This window comes from Scleropages formosus, chromosome 19, assembly GCF_900964775.1.
Source record: "Scleropages formosus chromosome 19, fSclFor1.1, whole genome shotgun sequence".
NCBI lineage: Eukaryota > Metazoa > Chordata > Actinopteri > Osteoglossiformes > Osteoglossidae > Scleropages > Scleropages formosus.
In genome coordinates, this window is record NC_041824.1 from 18,913,461 (window position 1) to 18,936,506 (window position 23,046).

The 23,046-nt window shown below is 41.4% G+C and overlaps 1 protein-coding gene across 2 annotated transcripts in view; it reads left to right on the top strand.

Annotated features, from left to right (window-relative positions):
• The window catches only part of grm4 (glutamate receptor, metabotropic 4), a 244,553-nt gene that overhangs the window by 162,339 nt on the left and 59,168 nt on the right, over window positions 1-23,046 (top strand). For both annotated transcript variants that reach the window (XM_018760620.2, XM_018760621.2), the window contains exons 4-6: window positions 16,617-16,752; window positions 20,155-20,309; window positions 21,177-21,317. In XM_018760620.2, the coding sequence (XP_018616136.1) occupies window positions 16,617-16,752; window positions 20,155-20,309; window positions 21,177-21,317 (432 nt within the window). The remainder of the gene's footprint in view (window positions 1-16,616; window positions 16,753-20,154; window positions 20,310-21,176; window positions 21,318-23,046) is intronic.

A 23,046-nucleotide genomic window follows, 5' to 3' on the forward strand; every position in this document is an offset into this window, starting at 1 on the left:
CCCCATTCATCTTTCAGTTTTTTGTTGGCCCAGATCTGGATCCATGTAAAAATGAAGTGTGGTCATCACTGTGCTTGAAATTCAGAACTGGGGTAAAGGATATAGGTTTTATACATTTGAACTTTCAGACTATTCAGTCAAACATTGATAGGAAAGCTACAGTATGTTTTTGGGAACACATGCGGATTCCCAGAAAAGCTGCTGGGTTTGCTCCCATAAGGAGGATGTGCATATTTTAAGTTAAAATAGTTATGCAGGTGGTTTCTGAGGATTCATCCTAAACTGTTGTGTGGTGAGGTTGTCTATAACACTGGAACAGAAATTTGCAAAAAAATGACAAAATATAGTACATTAACAATATAATCATAAAGAAAGTATCTTTTTTAAGAGGGCCCAACTGTGCACATACTAAAGGTGCAACCAGTCAATGCAGCAATATGATATAGGTAATACATGCATTAAAAATTTTACAAGTTTCTTGATGTCATTGAATTATTTAATCTGATTGTTTGATCAGTTTACAATAACAAATTATTATAAATCTGGAAATATCTTTGTGTATTACTTGATATTTTTAATCAATGTAATATGATTGCTACTCTGAACAACAAGAGCGCAATGAATGGAAACATTAAGGGTTGGTTTGAATACACGATGTGATCTTATTAGTCACAGTTAACATTTAGAAGAGTATCTCATTAGATCAGGACCCCGTGAAAGCAGTCCACCCTTCCATGCTGGAAGGACGACTACGTCAGCTGTAGCTTTAACCATTCAACCAGCAAGAGAAATTAATTAAAAGTGTTACTGAAGAAACATCGTCACTGTTACAGAACAGCAGAGATGTCTGAAGGTCTTAACTTTTTCTGATGTAAGCCTTCACTCATAATGTTCTCCCATTGCTGACTGTAGAATCTGTGTTGTACAGCATGGACCCTTAAACATGAGTAGACTTTAATGTTGGTGGCAAACAAGTGGACATTTCCCATCTGGGATTTTGGCACTCACTGATGGTGGTGCTATAGGTTGTTTTCTCCGTGTGTTTCAATGTTTGTATATATTTGTTCGTGTATATAAGGATTTGTGGCATTTGTATTAGGCATCTTTTCTCAAGGGAGATCCCATAATGTTGCACTTCCCGGGGGGTGTAGTATTTGTAGAGTGCATTTCATTGACTCATGGTGCATACCATTCATTGTCATCACAGCCACCCTCCACTCTCATCTGTGCTTTGTTTTGCTCTTCATATGCAAGCTTTCTTTTAAATGCGTAGATAGTGGGTCTAGAAACTGGCTCTGTCTATTCAAGTAGGGCTTCACAATGCCTCAGTACACATTAGCATTAAAACATTGGGAGGAATTTTATCTGGCCTGGAAATCATAACACCTAGGATTGGAATGCCTGGCCTGAAAAGTTGAGCCCCTTGTTACCAACCCACATGCCATTCTGGATCAGTTCTTCTGCAATTCAGCAAGAAAACACACAGTGGATGATCTACCCAGTATGGCACACGTGTTCTGTACTTGGAGGGCACCATATGCCAGTTGCTGGGATACAGAATCCACTGTGATTAGATGATGCTGCCAAAATGTTAACACCACTGTAACAGGATCAGATTGAAGTCAAATCTGAGCAGGTAACCGTGGCCTGAGAAAGAATGCTGTGCATGTCTATGGAAGGAAGATATCTAAGTAGCCCTGTAATGAAGCTGGTCTGCAGTGAGGAAAGCAGGTTGGTTGTTAAAAGGTTTTGCGATCGCCAGGGTATTGGTGAAAAATTATGATGTAATTGAAAGAACTTTTGCATTAACCACCATTCACAAAGGAATTTTCCTGTAATGTCTCTTGCACTTAAGTGTCCTCAAATCACTGTTAATTTATAGCAACCACATATGTTTGCATTAATTTGCTTAGCTGCCACTATTCTCACAATAACTCACAATAACTTACAAATTTATATAGCTCAGAAACCTTACATCAGAAATATACTCAAAGGATCTGCTGCTGCTGCTGGAGGTTGAATATGAACCCAAGTCCTTTGAGTACAAGGTGGCAGCCCTGACCACTATGCTTTGCCTCCAGAATATGTTTTGCTATCCTTTTATTATTTGGCTGGAAAGCAGCATGCCCACTTTTGCCATGACAGAGCCTCACTTCTTGTTGCTGGTCATCGTCTTCTTTTTTCATACAACTTTTACAAGAATTAAGATCTTTTTAAATGAATCCAGTCTTCTGATGATGTGTTCAAAGCATAATTTCAATTTCATCATTTGCACTTCCAGTGACAGAAATTTCTGTATGTTGATAATGCTGCAAATAAGTATATTTTATATATTCTATATATCTAATGGATATCACAAAATATCAGCAGTCATGGCCAGTTTCGAGAAAACACCTTAACAGTATAGTTAGCAGGTTAAAAAATAATGTTACGTCCACAGACAAAAGCAACAGACAAAAACAAATTACAAATAAAAAGATTGCAGAGTAGGCTTCAGCAAAATATTAGTTCTGAATTGCATTAATTTAGTGAAGTCTATTAAAGAGTGTCATCTTGCGCTGTTTTCTGTCTGGTTAGTGCCTTCATTACATCTTAATGAAAAAATGATAGTGATGATCATGATGATGACGATGAAGCCAAATAGGGTTATAAAAAGTGAAGATGCCGTACAAAGTTACTGTGAAGGTGTTGCCTCCTGGTTTTGTAGTGTGGCATTCAGAATCATGTCCTTGGCTGTCTAGATTCTGCTGAAAAAGGCTTTTGGAGCTTAAAAATAACCCTCTTCGCCACAGATTTGATGCTAATGAGTTACAACTGGCCTACACTTGTGACCCTTCTTCATCTTAGATTTGAGAGTTCATTTTAACACTGTCAAAACGAACTGTCCCTCGGCTGTGGTAATACTTCAGCTCTTTCAGTCTTATGGGACAGCTTTATGGAAGAACATACATTGTACTCCACTAAATATCCACATATAGTGTTCTGCACTGCAATCCTTTGATTACTTAAATCGTCACAATTAATACATGAAATGATCATCCATTCTAAGTGGTGACATTAACAGCTTTGATTAATTGAAAATTATCTGGCTACTGGGTGATACACCTAACTTCAGCATGAGAAATAGGTGAATTTTAATTACTGAAATCAGAGGGAAATAGGGAAAGGCCTTTGGACCTGTTGAAGAAGCTGTTTTTGACTTTTTCACCCACTTACTGAGGTGTAGGGTAAATATATTAAAGGAATGCCTAGCACTTCAGTCTCTTTTGCTCTGGATAGCTTTCTTTTCACTGACTTGATGGTGATCTGTGACCTTTGGTGATGATCCTTTTGGTAGGTAGGGTAGGGTAACTGCCATCGAGTCAAAGTAAACTCATAGCAGCAACTCATGTAGTTTCCAGTAAGGGAGGGCAAGTAAATGGTTAACCATTGCCTTCTTCTTCACGTGTTTGGATTGTAAAAGACAACCCCTGAGAATAGAAGGAGAACATGTAAAATTCATACAGACTGATTGGGAATTAAACCCAGATCCAAACCAGAGCCCAGCTCCTAATGCACAGGAGACCATGCATTTTAATTGTGGGAGGAAAATGGAGAAACCCATGCAAACATGGGGAGAACATGCAAACTCCACAAAGGCTGACCAGGGTCGAGCCAAAATTTGATCATTGTGAAGCAGTTCTGCCAAGAAAGCTTTCATGAATCATTCTGAGCTTGATGTCACAGCTGTACTCACTGCTTGTTTACAGTCACACACACAGCAGATGAGTGCTTCAGGTCATGTAGAGTTTCGGTCGCTGAGCGCCGAAGGTGGCAGGCTGCAGACTTGGATGGAAAAAGTAGCTGTCCATGAAAGAAGATTGGGAGAAATAATGTGCTCTGGCAACGAGCATACGGCACTGGCAGAAACAGAAAGACGAGTGTCATGCACCTCAGAGACACTACGACCTTGATGGGTTCCGGTGTTCTGGAACTTGCCAGCAGCGCTTTTGAATACTTCAGGATGTGGAGGAGACATTTTCCTGGAGGTAGAAACTTCCTGATGTCCCTTAGATTTAAGCAGAACAGCACCCTCCATGGGCAGATTCATGTAGGACAGATGTGATGATTTTGTAGTATTGTTGGCTTTGAAATTTTTGAGGAACAGACAACCATGCTTCTGCTTTCTGTGGGATTCGATAGTACCTTATATAGAGTACAAAGTATTGCTTAGTTAATTTTTTCTGTGGGCTTTTGGTCCGTAGAGATGACCGTTCTCTCCTGCCCTGTTGAAGCATCTTTGTAATTAAGCACTGTGTGGCTAATTATTCATCTCCCCAAAACAGGGTTTTGTGCAAAGTGCTGGATGCACCCACTGATCGGCAGCTTATCTTCTTCTTAAAAACTGTTTATCGGTCGAGTACCTGTCGCAGCATTGCTGTCTATCTGCCGATCAAAACGTACGACAAAAAGGGGATTACACAGGAAAGCAGGCAGACGGAAAACGAGCATCTTTATTTTTCAGCCGATAGGCCTAATTAAAAGCCTTCCTGCAGCAGAAAGTAATCCGCCAGCGTCCTTTGTGGGAAGCAGGTTTCCGGGATGTGTTCATCACTGACAGATTATTACCTTTCGCGTGAACCGTGTGACAGATGTGGGACTACAAAGAGTCATAATTAGATTGGTTCGGATGGAGCAACTAGGCAGAGGTTCAAATGCATGTATAACCAGGCAGCTACGGAAGGGGGGGTGCTAAAGATAAACAAGGAGTCAGTCTGGGTCCCATAAACTGTGCAGAGGACTGATGTATTTGTCAAAGTTATTAAGAAAAGGAGAACGTTTACAGCTGGATGTGGAAGTTTTGTGGTGCATCTCAGGAGCATGTGACCTGGAAAGTGGCTAGAAACTGGTGAAAAGAAGTAGTCAACCTTGGTTTCCAGATGGAGAGGGATTACATGTAGAGATCCTGTAATATTTGAGATGTGAAGATGAATTTGGTTTTAACATTAGACAAGCCTTTTTTTTCTGGGTGGGGAGATGTATGAATGAATGAATGAATTAATTAATTGATTAATGAATACCCCTGTGAAAATGGGCAAAGATCCAGTAGAATCAGTCAGTCATTCAGTAAGAACCCTGGTGACTTATATTATAGTCTTGCGGCTGTTATTCAGTGCATTAACTTTTTATAGCACAAGCATCACGCTTATAAAGTATAGATGTTATAAAACCAATATCCACTATACACTTGGCTAATTATGCAAAATTGTTATTATATTGATACTAATGGTATTCTTTATTACCTTTATTACAATAACTATGTACTGGCTGGCACTGTGGTGCTTTGGGTAGCATTTTGGCATCACTTTGCTTGGACACCAGTTCAGTTGCCAGCTGGGGTAACTGCTGTGAGGAATTTGAACCTCTTCCCAGTGTTTTTGTGAATTTCTTTGGGCTGCTCTTGTCTCCTCCCGCAATACAGAAAACACGCAGGTTAGATGGATTGGTCACACTAATTGTCCAAGGTGTTTGTCTCCTGGCATCTCGTTGCACACAGGGTTAGTTGTTAGACTCTAGTTTCCTATGATTCATTATGAGATAATCAGGTCCTGAAGACTTTTAAAATTATGGATGAATTTGTTATGTAAGTAATGCATCACCTGTAATATCATTATTATTCATTATTTAACAGTTTCCAAGGATGGAATTATGAATAATTTGGATCAAGCGATGTGGAAAACTTTATGTCTGCCTTATTTACCTCTACTTTGTGTCCTTCCCAAAAGCCTCTCTCCAGTCATAATGATGATTACATTTTATTTATTTAGCAGACACTTTTCTCCAAAGTGACTTCCAATGAACTCTATGTAGTGTTGTCACCCCACACACCTTATTCACCAAGGTAACTTACACTGCTAGATATACTACTTACAATGGGTGACTCATCCATACATCCATCAGTGGAACACACCCTCTCTGTCACTCACGCACTATGGGGAAACTGAACAGCATGTCTTTGGGCTGTGGGAGGAAACCAGAGCACCTGGAGGAAACCCACACAGACACAGGGAGAACATGCAAACTCCACACAGACTGAGTGGGGATCAAACCTACATCCTTTCACACCACCCACACGTTGTGAGACACCAGCACTACTCACTGTGCCACCATGCAGATTATTCATTAGTAAGATATCAATGGACTCAGTATTGCAAAGCTATCATTGTTGGGAAGGAATTCTCTTTGGGTTCTGTTTTTGGTTTCTGTTCTGAAGTCTAAAGCGACCTTTTGGTCACTTGTTTGGTTATTTTGCTATTCTCGGATACGTGAAACTGATAAATCTAATAGGCTCATCTTCTTCCCTCAGTCTAATTAGTCCTTCTGTTTCCAATTCAGTCCTTTATTGCCATGAACTTTATAACTGATTTAATTTCATTTTACCATTGTTTTGTTTACTTCTGACACAGACTGCCAAACCCTAAGTGGGCTGGGACTTCTGTACACATTACGACCATGTGGCTGTGTGGAACATCCTGACCTGGCTGTCATGGTCACCCTGGTCATGCTGGCTGCCGTGTTGGGAATGCTCTCTGGGCTGGCCTCTTTATATGTAGGGGAGAAGGACAGAAAGAAGGGTGGTCTCTTTAGGATAGAAGCCCATGAGTCTGTCAGATTTGGATTCACTCATCTGTAGTACTTGCAACAAATCCAAGGAGATCATGTAAATTGCATCAATTAAGCATTCCATTTCATTTACTGAACCGATCGTGAACCAGGGTGGTCATAATTATGCGGAAATGTTGCCCAGCTCCCACAAACTGGATTAAATTGACCGGACTTCCTAGTCTATTAAAACCAGGCTAATGTGGACAAGATGCAAGATCCAAGACACTGGCTGCTGTGGTTGCAGTGCTGGAACCACAAAGCCTAGGGGAACCAAAAGATTGGAAGTTTTGCCCCACAAGGATCAACCTTATTCATTTCAGCAAATAAAGAAAAAGAAGTGGAACAGAACATGCCCCACTGCTGTGCGGTAACAGCACTCCTTGAAGCAAATGTAGGATGGTTTGCCATTGATTCAAGTCCTGCCCCAGTCATTCTGATACTATTCTCTTCTTTGCACTTCATAGTCTCTGGATCCCTTCACCATGTCCATTGCTTTTTGTTCATCACTTGGTAGAAACAGAGGTACATTTTCCCTCCGGCATACTTCCGAACTCCCCTGGTGAACCATGACCACTGAAAGCACAGATCTATTCAACTTGGAGCTTTTGTTTTTAATGGGGTTCTCAGCTTTGGAAACAGCTTCCTCTGTGGGAAAGTATTAAACATGGGCTGTCATTGTGTGGACAGCTTTGCTGCTTGGTGAACGTTAATTGTGACGTTTTAATATATAACATATAATAATATACACCACTCATAATGATAATGCGATTTTTTACAGTATAAGATGATGGTGGATAGTCCCTACAACCATAACCATTAGCACCTGTAATAAATCCATTTTTTTCCCGGCACAAATGTGATTATTATCATGCCTGCATCAATCGCTTGGATCTCATTAAGCAGTCATTAAGAGGTGAATCCTCTCAGCCCCCTCAGATTTGGGCCTTCTAAGGCTGAGTCTGGACTGTAGTTTTAAACCCTGTTTTAAGTCCTGTTTAGGTTGCCCCACAGAGACCTAACAGCAGCCTTGACGTCATGTACTGTGCCTGATGTTGGATGTTTTACACAGGGACCACCTTTGCCATTTTGTTAGAGGTGACTGATTGATTAGACTGCTGTTGAAAAAATGCGTTTGTTTCCCCGGGGGGAGGGGATGGTGGGGGTGGTGAGTGCTACAATGTTCACCACGTCAACCTTACTTCAATCATTTTCCTCCACTGGGCAAGTCTTGAGTGAAAATTAATAATGTATGCTTGCATTTGCATGACACATACTTTAAATTGACACATATGCTAGATAGGGGACATCCTGAGTCCAGGTAGCGGACAGCTGGTAACATAATGGCTACAGCTGCTGCCGTTGGACCCAAAGGTCATAGTTTGAATCACATTTTCTGCTGCATCACCCTTGAGCAAAATACTAACCCTAAAAAGGAACAGACCCTATATATATATATATATATATATATATATATATATATATATATATATATATATATATATATATATATATATATATATATATATATATATATATATATATATATATATATATATATATATATATATATATAGGGGGGTGCGGTGGCGCAGTGGGTTGGACCGGGTCCTGCTCTCCGGTGGGTCTGGGGTTCGAGTCCCGCTTGGGGTGCCTTGCGATGGACTGGCGTCCCGTCCTGGGTGTGTCCCCTCCCCCTCCGGCCTTACGCCCTGTGTTACCGGGTAGGCTCCGGTTCCCCGCGACCCCGTATGGGACAAGCGGTTCTGAAAATGTGTGTGTGTGTATTTAAAAATAACCTTTATATTTGTTCACTCAGGTTAAAACCTGAAAACATTCACTGTCAAAAATTTGCAATGAGTGGGCAAATAGTTTTTTTTCACCAGTCTTTCTGTGTATACATACAGAGATATCTATCTATCTAACTATCTATCTATCTATCTATCTGTTACTCTGAGGACTGTGCAGGTATGACTGTGCAGCGAGTCTTTGAAACTTTTCCATCTGCTGTGACGCCTTAATGGAATTGCCCTGCACTTGTTTGTCACATTTTTCTTCTAGACGTTACGAAACTGCTGAAATGCCTTCATTTCCCTTTTTTTTTTTTGTGTTTTAAGAAAAACCTCTTTCCTGTCACCTAGGATCTGTCACAGTAAATCTTACTCAAAAGTTCTCCATATGCTTAGACTTAACAAAATTGTTTTGCAAACCAAAAAAAATACTCTTTTGAAAATATTTGCATTTTTCATATATGCTTCTCAGGAAAATGTTTAACCTCTTTTGTTCCTGTATGACATGTCCAGTCTGAGCAGTGAACAAGTGGCAGTGGGTGTACTTATGGTTTTCTTTAGTTTTCTGGCACACAATAACAAAAGCTCCAAAAACAAACACTATTCAAATGACTTTCAAGATAAAATATGCTGTCAGCTTCAGAAGCCTAAATAAAAAGAAAAAAAAAAAGCTGTACTGGTCTCCATCAAAGAGAACACCTTACTTCACTCACACTAACTTTTCAGTAAACACTTTTCTCGGTTGCAGCGGTTCAGAGTCTGTCCCAGAATCACTTGGCACAAAGCTGGCGGGCTTCACCCTGGGAATGATGCCAGCCTATCACAGGGTAGCCACACAAACCAACTCATTCACACACTAAGGGAAATTGTGTGTCACCAATTCACCTGAACTGCATGTATTTGGAATGTGGGAGGAAACCAGAGCACCTGGATGAAACCTACAAAGACACAAGGTGAACATGGAAACTCCACACAGACTGAGCTGATTTTGAACCTATGCTGAAAGAGCCCAGGCCCTGTGGCACAGCAGCACCTCCCTCTGCAAAACTGTGACAGGGCACATAACTTGGAACAAACCTAAGTCCTCATACCATGAAAAAAAAAAAAAAAACGCACAATGATCGCTGTCCTTTACAGCCCAATGTCTTTTAATAAAGTCCTTCACTAGGGTTACTTACATAAACTTGATGCTTATTTCCTCATGAGAAGATCTCCCCAGTCCTCTCCTCCTCAGTCTGAGAGATTGCTCATGGTCTAAACACCCACCTGCCATACCTAGATGCTTACCTGGAAATGGAAAAACCCCAAGGGAACATGGCCAACTAGTTCATTAGTTAACCAAAGCCATTGGACTAACTCTGGATATCTGAGTGTCCTGATTCAAACGGATGACAACTTTTTTCAACCCGAATCAATAAGTCCCTGACACATAAATCTTTCAGAGCTCTTGGCCTATTTTACATTATGAAGAGGCCTGAGGAAGTGTTTTTCATTTTTTTTTTTTTATGATTTAGATTGATGTTTTTGCAAATTTGCTCAAAATAATGGTGTTTCAGTTTTTGTAACATTAGCTTAAACCTGATTCCCTAATAAATAAAGAAAAAAGAATGGCCTCGTCAGCTGGTGAAAGGACTGAATTGGTGGTGGTCCACCGGTTAGCTTTTTCCATTTTGGACTTTTCATGGGGCACCGGTGATTTGTAAAGGCCAGTGCTCAGCTCCTGGAAAGCTTGCACAAAAGGTTGTACTTATGAGTGCAAGCCAGCATTCACAAGTTCGGCCTGGCACATATTATGTTAGCTGCCTTGTTAGAGGAAGAAGCCCTGGTGTTAAGGGCAGTAGCAGTGTCACAGAAGCAGGGTGCGATTTAAGGCATTCGGCTGGGAAAAGGGGGGGTGGCCCACAGGGCAAGAAGGAAACAAGCCTGGATAGTAGCAACTGTCCAACAAATGAGTAAAGACTCTGTTTTTCATATTGGGGAACCCAATTAATCGGTCCAGTGGCTACACTGGTTGAAAATGGCCTTTTCCTCCTTGCCAGCATGGTGGTACACTGAAGGGCCAGAACAATAAAAATGGCAAAACTCAGTGATGCAAGAAAATAACAAATTGAATCCTCATGTGGAAAATAAATAAATAAATAAATAAAATAATAATCAAATAAAAGAAAGAGATTGATAGATAAAGCGATCAAGTGATTGTTTAAACTGAAGGTCTTGTCAAGGAAGCTGTCTTACATTGATGACCACAGCAATGATCATACAGAAAAATAAATAAAAATAAAATGATAGCTAGTTTAGAACAGATTTTTAATCTGAACATTTTGTGAAAGGATCTTAAACTGATGGTCACAGCAATGATCTTGATGCTTCAGGTTAGAGTAGCAAGGAATGTCCTGGGTTTGGTGAGGCTGTTTCCTGCAGCAGACAAATATGACATTGCATGGTGAGCAGGGCTGTAAAGTTGATATGTCTCATAACCTCTGCCACAATCACGTCCGGGCAAGTGGTCCTCATTGCAAATGGCAGATGGCTGTAAGAATTCCTTCTTTTTCCTTGCTATGACAACTGATTGTCATCCCAACTGGGTAGCTTTATATCATAGCTTTACCCTTTTTTATAGAGTCCAACAAAATTAGATTTAGGAAGAAATTTGGTATAATAGCTGATATTTGTATTCCAATGGATTTACAGATGTTTCTACTTTTACTTATTCTACACTTGTGTTACTGCACGTTCCTGCTGTACAATTTAGATTAAGCAGCTTACTGAAAGGCACAGTTGTAGGGCTTCTCTTGGGGTTTGAACCTGCGGTCAATTAGTAACGGTTTGCTAAGACCTGCTCTGTTGAAGTCACATGTGGAGAGCCCTAGCTCAGGATGTACCCCACTTATTCTGCTGCTCCTCTAGCTCCTTGTGCACGGTGCTTTCCCTACCAACAACTGCACCACTCACCTCCAGCCCACCTGTGAGGATGTGTTCAGCTGTTTTGTGCAGGTACATTTCAGAACAGACAGACTATAGGAGGGGATGGGAGTTCGGGGTGGAGGGGGCTGTACAACTTGCTGGATCCTGGATCTTACATGTTTCTCACATGTTCTCCTTGTATGTTAGACCTTTGTAAAAATGACCTATTCATACCATCAGTGGCTGGGATAGCCCCAAACACACTGGACAGTGGGTAAGTCATTCCAGATGTGTCTTCACCCTGTTATGAACACGAACATTTTATTATACTTTAAGAATACAATTTTAATATAGGTTTGCTCCCACTTTACAATTAAAAGTAAATTGAAAGTGGAAACTGAAAATGTTATTGTTTTGTCGTCATCGTGAATAATTTAATGATTTCTCCTAAATTTGGCAGAATTTGCTACACACCAGATGCTTGAATGAGCAGCTTTTTCATGAGAGCCATTTTTATGCATAAGGTTGAGCTGGTAATTGTTTTCCTTTAGTTATGAGTTTTTAAAAAATAAATGAGCAGCAAAAATTCACACAGCAGTTTTTTTGGCTAAACACAGCACACAGGAAACATCAGCCCATATCTTACTAAGTGACTAAATGAAATTATTTAACAAGTGTTGGGGTGGGGGTCGTGTTCTTTAACCAAATGCATTTTGCAGGTTTTTGCACATCTGGGGAAATGCACATTTAGACACGGTAACAGTTGCGCTTTGTGATAAAATAGGCCTCTGAGTGCCTCAGAAAGTGGGCCATTGTGTTTGCCGGGAGTGTATGGAGGCTTTCAGTGAGTGACTCACCTAACTAAAAAGATGCTGAGTCTTAACACGGTGAAATGGCATAAGCCGATTGCCATAGACTGGCCTTAATAGCATTTTTTGTTTTCATATGAGCAGAGTAAACGTTTCAGTGAAGCTTTATCTTCTCAGCCAAAGCATCTTGTTTATGCCCTCAGCTGGTGTCAACTTGGTTCTTGGTACAGCTGCTTTTTCGGTGGTAACTGCTATAACCTTAATTCTGGCAGCTCTATACCAAATGTGTGCATGAATCATATAAAATGAACACTGTAAACATCTTTTTTTCAATATCCTTAATCGCACAAGAGAATATTGACTGGCATAAAATAAAACTTAATCAAAGGTTTGGTTAAGAATTCTTAGTCTGAAATCAGCTTTGGGACTATAGTCTTGGGTAGCAGCAAAACACCAAAGCTGAAAATTCTCAACACTCAGAGTATCCTTTCTTTCTGGACAACAGCACTGAGAAACGTTCGCCTGGATCTTGTTTTTTCATACCTATGGCATTTTATCTCAAAAGATCCATGGACTGCTGAAGGTGAAAATATATGGGCCATTCAGTTATGCTTTTACTTGAAGGTCTTTATGGGGAATACAATTCTTTACAATGAACAAAGTTTTCAGTGAAGCGTCTTTCTCAATGCACAGATAATCATAAAGTTGGTAAGCGTTAAGATGTCATTTATTGCGTTCTTGGGTTTTTCTCTGTGAGCTGTGTTATAAAACAGTTCATCCTCTAGTCCAGAGGTATGCATCTGGAGCACCATGTCCAAACTGAATGAAGCTTTCAGGTTCTAGAGACCTGACATCAGGAGATTTACAAACTGTCTTCATACCACTAAGGGCCTAGATGGTGAATTAAGTCAATCTGGTGGTTCAGTGAGAAGCTGGACAAAAAAATATGGTCTTTGTAGGATCATATTTGAAAAGCCCTGACATGGACTCTCAGTGAGGTTTCCTCATCATGATCCAATCCAGGGCTACAGAATATTACCCTCTTTCAAAAATACCCCAAATCTAAGCAGAAACATCTGTTGTTCCTCCATGAAAACACTACTTGAATAATGTCTGCTTCTTTTCCCCCTCTTTCGAGAAGGTGAATAAAAGATTTTAGATCCTTCGATCGCAGCATAATGGGTCCTTACTTGCAAAGTGCCAGCCTAATGAACTAATTACTGGGTGTGAAGAATAACCTGGTGCTGTCCGATGCCATGTCTGTGGAGTGCAACACGTGTGATGGGCAACAATCTGTGTTGTGACATAAGTGGGAGGACGAGGTGAAGAAGCAAAGAAAGGATACTGAAAAAGGCCCTAGGTTTCTGATCTATAAAGAAGGGATTAAAGTAAAATACATTTCCCTACCATTGTTGTTCCTTGAGGGGGTGCGGTGGCGCAGTGGGTTGGACCACAGTCCTCCTCTCCGGTGGGTCGGGGGTTCGAATCCCGCTTGGGGTGCCTTGCGACGGACTGGCGTCCCGTCCTGGGTGTGTCCCCTCCCCCTCTGGCCTTACGCCCTGTGTTACTGGGTTGGCTCTGGTTCCCCGTGACCCCGAATGGGACAAGCGGTTCTGAAAATGTGTGTGTGTGTGTGTGTGTGTGTGTGTGTGTGTGTGTGTGTGTGTGTGTGTTGTTCCTTGACAAATTGCCCAACTGCACTTGAAATGTGGGTGCAGTCTAGGCTGGCCTGTATTTCTGATGCTCTCCCATCACCTGATGCTCCTTCTTTCCTTTCCCCATGTGGACTGGTGAGTATGAAGGTGTTGTCCCCTTGGCAAAACTGGATTGTGTGCCATCCACAGCTGACTGCAGGAGAAAGAGCGTGGTGTGCTGCACTGAAGACTGTCTTGTCCACCTTTCCAGGGAGACACATCTCTACTTATCAACCAGCTCCACGACGCTAACGCTTGCCATTCCCCAGAGGACTTCCCTCAGATGAACTTCTCAGCAGCCATTTTCTATTTGTTTAATGTTTTCAATATTTCCTTAATTTTCTCTTCATTCTGTTTTCATTTGGGAGAGTTGCTGGCACGTTGTTTTGCAGTCTGTCATAGGGCCGTGGGCTACGGCAGAGGGCCCGCAGAGGGTTAAGCCCCGCGCTGCTGGCTCGGCGGGTGGGCTTTGTGCTGGGCCCAGCAGGGCACTGGGACTTCATTAGCGTGGTCTTCATTAGCATGCTTGTGAGCTCAGTCACATCCTGGCATCGTGAAAGGGGAAAGCAATCTTCCAGAATTGCTTCAATGAAGAAAAACAGAAAAAGCTCTGTTTTTCTTTATATCTTCAAATGGACCCCCCAATTCCCCACAGAGAAACAACTGTAGCAGGTGTCAGATTCTGGACCCTTCCTTGGTGTCTTTCCTCGAAACTCAGACTGTTCGTTTTCACCATGGTCCCCAAAGGCCTAATCGAAGGTATCGAGCCTGCATTTGTGAATAATCTGAGGAGTCATTAATGAATTGTGCAGCGGTAGAGAGGAATACTTTTGGAAATAGCGACCGTTAATGATGCAGTGATTAGTGATAGCACTGATTAATGATTGCGATGATTAGTATTAATATTTATCTGTTCCTCCAAGTACTGAATATGTCAGTGTCACACACCTGGCAGATCCCACAAGTGCACACGATTGCTTGGATAAATAACAAACCGACAGAATACAGGCTTGCACTTGGAAGAATTTTACGTTCTATGGTGTATTTGCTACTTTTGTAATCAAAATAATATCTTCTTCGTTTTCGGAAACATGCTGACTTTTTCAATAACACAGTGACAAAGCTGTGAAAAAGAAATTTCTAAAAGCATCAGGGAAATATGTTAACATCCGACACTTGGCATCTACTCAACTGACGCCTTCATTTACTTATTGAAAAAATAAAATAAAATGAACTTTCTGGAGCCCTCACATATTATCCTTATTTTGTGATGCCCAGTTGTAAATAAACTACTTAATCTAGGTCTGCTGTGGAACACACACACACACACACACATTTTCAGAACCGCTTGTCCCATACGGGGTCACGGGGAACCGGAGCCTACCCGGGAACACAGGGGCGTAAGGCCAGAGGGGGAGGGAACACACCCAGGACGGGACGCCAGTCCGTCGCAAGGCACCCCAAGCGGGACTTGAACCCCAGACCCACCGGACAGCAGGACTGTGGTCCAACCCACTGCGCCACCGCACCCCCCTGCTGCGGAACAATATACATTATTTTCCGTCAGTACTGCTATGTTCTCAGTGATCCAATTTATTTGGTCCTTTGCAGCATAAACTGGCAACTCTGTCTTCATTCCTTGGCTCATTTGAGATTGCTGACCCCTCCAATGATTACCCAAATTGAGTTTACATGCATAAATGGGCTACTTGTTTTTCATTTTAAAAAGTGAACATTACAATTTGAAAATGTATTTTTTTCTGTACAATATATAAGATGTGCATGGGTTTTTACTTAAGGCAGTGCAGAACCTGTGTTAAAAGCTCTGCAGAGGTTGAAGTCCTTACGCCATTGCCAGTTTTTGTGCCCCCCATGGATTCTTACTGGTTCATGTTAGCTGTAATAGATGCAATTCTGGACAAAGGCCAAATATTTGGCCTTGGATGTTTAACTGTTAAAAAAATGTGTTTTCACTAGTGTGACACATTCTTCCTGTAATGAAGAATCAATGCAACGAAAACTAGTAAAAAAATGAATGACCATTTAAAATGTTCTAAGAGAAGAAGTAATGAGTGTTTTAGTATTTTAAAGCATGCCGAGACCTGCAGGAGTGGACAAATCTGCTAACTGTGCATAGGAGAGAAAGGAGCTGACTTGGAAATGAAGTAGCAAGATTTATCTTGCCACAAACCCTTTCCATTCCTGGTCCTGAAAGCTGCACGTCAAACTGCCACCCAGCTTCCTCCCCGCTATTGGCAGCCCCATAAACAGTGTCAGATCAGCACCCTGCTGTTTCCTAAACAATTTTCTTAGTACTTCGCATTTCTCATGCTGTGGAATACTGTACCTTGACCGTTTTGTTCGGATATGCCTAGGCCTGCATAAGAAATGAAACAGAATGAAAGTGGAGAAAGCAAAACTAGACTTGGTTTCGGGAAAATGACTCCCACACTTTCCGGGTCTCATTTTTGGCTGTAACCTAAGGACTCGGGGGGTGGGAGATGGCGGAGGATCAATTGGAGGTTTTGCACCTCCAACCTTGACCCTCAAATCCTCCCCTCAGACAGCTGTTAGATGCAGAGCCACTTTCAACAGGAGGATTTAAGTCAGCCTGACATCTGTCTCAAATCCGCCAAGGGTTCTGCTGGGAAAATGTCAGACTTGTGTCCTCTTCAGAGAGCAACAACAGCGAGTGTGACACTTTGAGTGACCTCCTGATGAATGACTTGGCTGATCAGTGGACTTACCTGTGTTTGTGTATGTGTGTGTCTTTACAGGAAGCGTGTGCATCGCCCAGTCGGTGAAGATCCCTAGGGAGCCTAAGGCCGGGGAGTTTGACAAGATCATTCGCCGCCTGAAGGAGAACCCCAACGCCCGGGTAGTGATCATCTTTGCCAATGAGGATGACATCAGGTTAGTTTCATTCAAGGTTTTATTCAAACCAGTTTAATTTCAAAAGATGTTGGTAAAAGCCTTTGTTTGACAGCTTTCATGCGCCTGCAGTCTTTGCTGATCTTGTCAGTACCTCAATGACCTCCCTGATCTTGCACCTGCAACCATATCTTCATGACCAGGATCAAATCAAACTGTTGTCCATTAGAGCAAAACTGTTCCAGAATATCCCCTGGGTGAAGAAAGATGTTTCACCTGTATGGTCACACAAAGTATTTTTACGACATTTTTTGCTACTGCTAAAAGGATTCACCTGAAGCTGTGCCTTATTACTTCCTCTACTTTTTCTTTTTTATACATTATTTTATTTCACTTTCTTTTATTTTATTTTTTTTTCCATTTTGAGGAGATAATGATGAGCAAAATGATACCTAACTCTTGTATTTCGTAAAAGAGCCCAGCTTTCCCACACCTCCCACCCTGACCATCCTGGGACTGATAAAATAGAACAGAGTACACTCACTCTTACTCACCATCAACAAGTATTTGCCTTGGTCAGGGTCATGGTAGACTGAAGCCTATCCCGGAATCACTGTGCACGAGGCAAAGAGGCATACATCCTGGATGGGGCGCCAGTCCACCGCAGGGTAGCTACATATACCACAGAATACAACATCAGAGAGAGAAGGAGAGAAAATAATTTTTTTTTTTTTGTCTGAAAATATTGGATGCTATGTGGCGCATTGCAGTGAGCTTTGCGCGACTAATGCTCGCCTCAATAGCTCTTCTGTAGGGAGAAACGTTCTGACACTGTGCCAAAAATCTGCCATTCATGAAGAATTTAAAAATACCCACACCAGAAAATATGCAAAAACATTGGTGAAAGGCAACATTCATGAGAGAACCCAACACTTACTTCTGCATCCTAAGTTTTGCTGCAGCAAAAGCATGACTACGGTCATATTTGTGTGGAGGAGCATTTATTACTGCAGGTGCCTGCAAAAGCCAGGGCGTTTACAACATCTGATTTGACAGATTCAGGGAAGAAAATGTACATGAAACATGATATGTGGAAACTGTAATTACAGGGTTTTCACAGCAACATGTGCTGTAGACTGATGTGGCACAGGTTACAGACTGTCCGGTATCAGAGAATAGATGATGCGTGATTATGAATGGAAAGTCCAAGTCAGCATGAACAGCAGAGCATCAAGGCACTGTGCAGAAGATGCTGATTAAAAACCCATAAGTCTTATTGAATCTGTTTGAGGGCAGAGTGGGATACTGTTACAGATTCAGTGTTGCTCCCTGTCAGCCAGTTACAAGGAGAAATTTCTCCACGGTTCCAATAATATTTTAAAATCTAAATCCCAAGAATGCATATTAATGAGATGGTTCAAAAAGCATTCAGCACTGCAAAGTATTTTTAAGGTAAGCAGTAGTGCCTAGAAATAGGATTAGAGGAGAAACCAGATTTGCAGCATAAAAAAAAAACAAAAGAACAAAGCTAGATTTTACTGGCCGGTTTGATTGGTTTTAATCCATTTTTCCATTTCAGTCATACACACATATATTATGTATATATTAAATATATATATATATATATATAGATACACACATAATATTTTTTTCATGATCTCCTTCTTGGTCAGAGGAATACTTCTATCTTATCAGCAGTCAACGTGCTGATAAGACGTGCCATGTTCTTCTGAGATGGGGCCTGTTAATCCCCTGAGAAAGCTGTCATGATGTGAATGTTGTAAACAGACCAGGCGCCCACTACGCCTGGGGAGAGACTCATTTTGCCTAGTTGCCTCACATCTCCTGCTGGCCGCTGCCCACGCAGGTATCCAATCTGTGGCTGGTGCCCCTCCACTCCCCCCAAACCCCCCACCCCCCAGCCCATTCCAACAGCAATAACAGTAGCGACAGTGCTAGACCACCACAGTCTGATGGAACCACACCCAAGTGCTATATTGGTTTCTGATTGAAATGATATCTTAAATCTCCTAAAGACATCATTTTATAAACTTTGAAGAGTGCATTTTTTCACCGCCATGTTTTTGGTAGCCAGGCAATAAAACTAATATCAAACAAGTTTTCACACAAGACTCCCCATAAAAAATAATAATAAAAAAAGCTGAAATGGAAATTTGAATTGACTGTTGGGGTGAGAAACAGTGCACTACTCCTCCACCTCCTGTTGATTGTAAGTTTTCAGTTTTGATTTGTTTTGTTTGAAGACCGAAGTATGTTTTGGTCGAAACCAATGTAACTCTGGGTTACATGTACTCTGAGGGGGGTTCATTGGAACCTTAAGGGTTAGAAAAAACATCTATTTTAGAATTTACTTAAAACATTTTTACCCTATGGATTTTAAGTGGAAAAGTTATTGCTGGAAGCGATCAGCGAAGGGTTTATTGGACAGTTTCCCGTGGTTTGAAGGGCGAAGGCTTTGTCCTCTGTCTGGATGTTCTGTAATATCTGTCCACATTGCAGTCACAGGCTGAGTTGTTTTACTTGAGTGAGCCAGGCAAACACCCGGTCATGCCAAGTAGTATAAATGGTTGCATCTGTCACATACAGATTTGTAAAGATTGTGAATGATGAAATCTACACGAATACATCAATGCATTTCCATAACTGTTTTTCCAATTAAATCTCAGTTATTCTGGGCCAGTATCTGTTGTGATATGTGGTACATCTTGGATATCACCCCAGTCCATTCCAGGGTAGTAAATCACAGCCATTCACAGCAGTCAGCTGAGAACAAGCAATTTACTAGAAGAATCTACCATTAGATTCTACCATACCCTACTATTGTGACACAGAGCCAGTGCCCCATGAAGGCCAAGGAAAAACCACCGCAGACAACCAGGGTAGAGCAAAGGGTGTGTGGCTGAATGAGGAAAGCTGACTGTCTCATCAGTAAGCCTCCTGCCAGCTTTGTTATTAGACGAGGGAGGGATGGACATCATGCTGCAGGAGATACACATCTGATGTCTCAGGGAAAGAGCAGACAGAGCCGTAATAACCCTCTCATGAAAAAAAGGGTCAGTTTGCCTTGTTATATTCTCACATGACTTGATAAAAGCTAGAGTTTAGAAGCACAAATTTTCCGATTTGAATATCAAAGGTTCAGTCTGTATTGTGGAAACATATCTTTTCAAGACGCAAGCAAAACTCAAGTACCATCTGACAGTTTTTAATTTTTTTTTTTTCCAGAGACCTAGACACATTCTCTTCCATTATAGCTTTCATCAAAGAAAGAATTTTCTGTCATAGCCATTCAGAGTTATTATGCTGTATTAGTCATTTTTATTTCCAGTGAATACATCAGTATTTGACTGCTCTAAGTGCTGCGTTATTCCTCCTGTGAATGAAAATATGGTAAATAAAATTGGACATGATACCTTCCTTCAGGCGGCTTCTGCAGGCGGGCAAGAAGGCCAACCAGACGGGCCATTTCCTGTGGGTGGGGTCAGACAGCTGGGGATCAAAAATCTCTCCAGTGCTGCATCAAGAAGAGATGGCAGAGGGAGCCGTCACCATTCTGCCCAAACGGATGAATGTCAAAGGTACTCGACTGCGCACGCATTGTTTCGGTGTTATAATATCCATCTATCCATCCATCTATCGTCAACAACCGCTTGTCCTGAGAGCTGTCGTGGCAAGCCGAGGTCTTGCCCGGCAACACAGGGCTCAAGGCCGAGGGGGGAGGGGACACACCCAGGATGGGACACCAATACTTCGCAAGGCACCCCAAGCAGGGCTTGAACCCCAGACCCACCACACAGTGGGCAGCAGCTGAACCGGCCACACCCCCTGTATAACTATATATAGAATAATATATATAACATTATATTATAACATACATATATATTTAACATTTGGATGGGGGATGTGGTGGCACAGTGGGTTTGACCAGGTCCTGCTCTGTGGTGGGTCTGGGGTTTGAGTGCTGCTTGGGGTGCCTTGCGACAGACTAGCACCCCATCCTGGGTGTGTCCCCTCCGCCTCCAGCCCTGTGCCCTGTGTTGCTGGGCTAGGCTCCAGCTCGCCACAACCCTATTTGGGGCAAGCGGTTTCAGGCAATGTCTGTGTGTGTATAACGTTCTTCTGTTCTACCGACGTCAGGTGTAGACCTTAACAATAAAATACAAGTGTAAAGTATGGAAAGAAATAGAAAGGGTATTTTATTACAGCAATATGAACCATAGGCTGTCATAATCCTTCTATGGAAATCATTATTAATTATCACCACAGCTATAGACAAATATCATGTACTGCATAATCCAGCCTACAAGAGTTGATGACTGTTAAATTTGAGACAAAGATATCACAGAAATATGTAAAAAAAAAAAAAAAAAAAAAAGAAAGAAAGAAAGAAAAAAAAACACCAACACGCACACAGTCCACTGATGGCTGATGTTGATACCCCCCAGGGTTCGACCGCTACTTCATCAGCCGCACACTGGACAACAACCGAAGGAACATCTGGTTTGCGGAGTTCTGGGAAGACAACTTCCACTGCAAGCTCAGTCGACATGCCCTCAAGAAAGGCTCCGGAATCAAGAAATGTACAAGTAAGTGTCTGTCTGCCATCCTGGTGGTGGAGGCTGTCCTTATAAGAACCACTCACATTTAAAACAGCGGGACTGCTGAGCCTAGAACTGTGGAGCGTTTCCGCTCAAGCAAGGAAAAGACCCCCCCCTCCCAACTACCCACAAAGTGGTTCATGGATCAAGGGTCCCAGATAGAAGTGTGCACCCATTGTGACCGCCAAGTTCATTTATAATCTGGTGTCACTGACGCACAGCGATTCATAGTGGAGAGGGAGGGAGATGTATCAGTGAAAAGTCAAACTTATAATCCACAACCTTTTTGGAAATGATGATGTAATGAAGAGCTTGAGATTCAAAGCCTTCTTTTTGGTGAATCCCCTTCTCTTGCTGTTGCCTGGATTTAAATGTGCTCAAGCAAGTTGCGGGTAGAAATATATAAGAGTATTGCGCTTCCGTGAGGACAAGTACAATTCATGTGGGTAATACTGAAATTCTAAGTCACATCCCTGATCTGTGATTTCTAAAGGCCTTTGGCAATATGAGGGAAATAGATTTGGTTTGTCACAATAGTAAACACGCTTTCAAACACTTCTGGATAACTTACTGCAGTGTCTGCCTAAAGAGTGGTGTCTATTTATTATAATCACCTGTCAAATTAGCAATGTTTTCTGAAGATCACACTCACTTGAGCACTCAGCCGAACTAAATGTCCACAAGGTATCTTACTAACGTCCTGCAGTCTGTAGTGTGGCACGACCAATATTCCACCTCAAAACATAATTAACAGAAAACCAGTCAGTGCTTCTCAGGTGAGTTCTATAGTCATTAATATCAATGGGCACTCCAGTCCTGCATATCTCTTGTTCCCAGGGTTAGGGTGCAAGGGGCATTTATTGTTTTTTTTTTCATGCTTTATATTCCTGAATTTATTATGTAAAGTAAGGGAAAGAGGGTGAAAATCTCTGTTATGTTACCTTTCCTTGCATGCCAATAGGTTAATTACAAAATCCATATGCAATCATTCTTGGACTGTGCAGTCACGGTCATTACTGATACAGACACTGTAGATTCTGTGTGCTATTTAGAGATGATTTGAATCTCCCATGATATGTAAGCCACTCAATACTCTATCTGCCATTTATATTTCCACTTAATTTTCCATTAGATGATAACAGCAAGCAAGCATTATTCCGTATGAGTCATACTGATGCATGGGAGTTAGCAGCTATAGAGATTTCACCTACATGCTTTAATTTAAAGGAAACAGTGCCCAACAAATAAATAAATAAGTTAAATGAATTCAAAAGTAGACAGAGAAAATAAGAGATTTAGATGTTTGTCGCACATACTAATCAGAGAATTTGTTTCTGGTATTTAATGCTATTTATCTATGTACCTGCATATGTATATTTGTGTTTTTTTTTATTTATTTAATGTGAACAATTTTCCCATCAGGCAGAAAACTCAACTCTGCACAGCTACTTCACAATTTCATCATTGTAATTTTTCTAATAAAGGTGAGGTAATAGAACGTGGCAGCTGCTTGGCTCAAACCTATTCCCATACGCTTTTTTTAATTTGCCACTGACTAGGGCAGATGGTCCTGGGAAATTAGCTCGTTGTTAGTATGTTTGTGTGTATGTGTCTCTGTAGCACACTGCAAATCTTTTCATCCACTGCGATATTCTGAAGTCTTGCAGTAGTCAAACGTTATTACAGTGTCTTAAATCTGACCAGAATGTGACTAGAA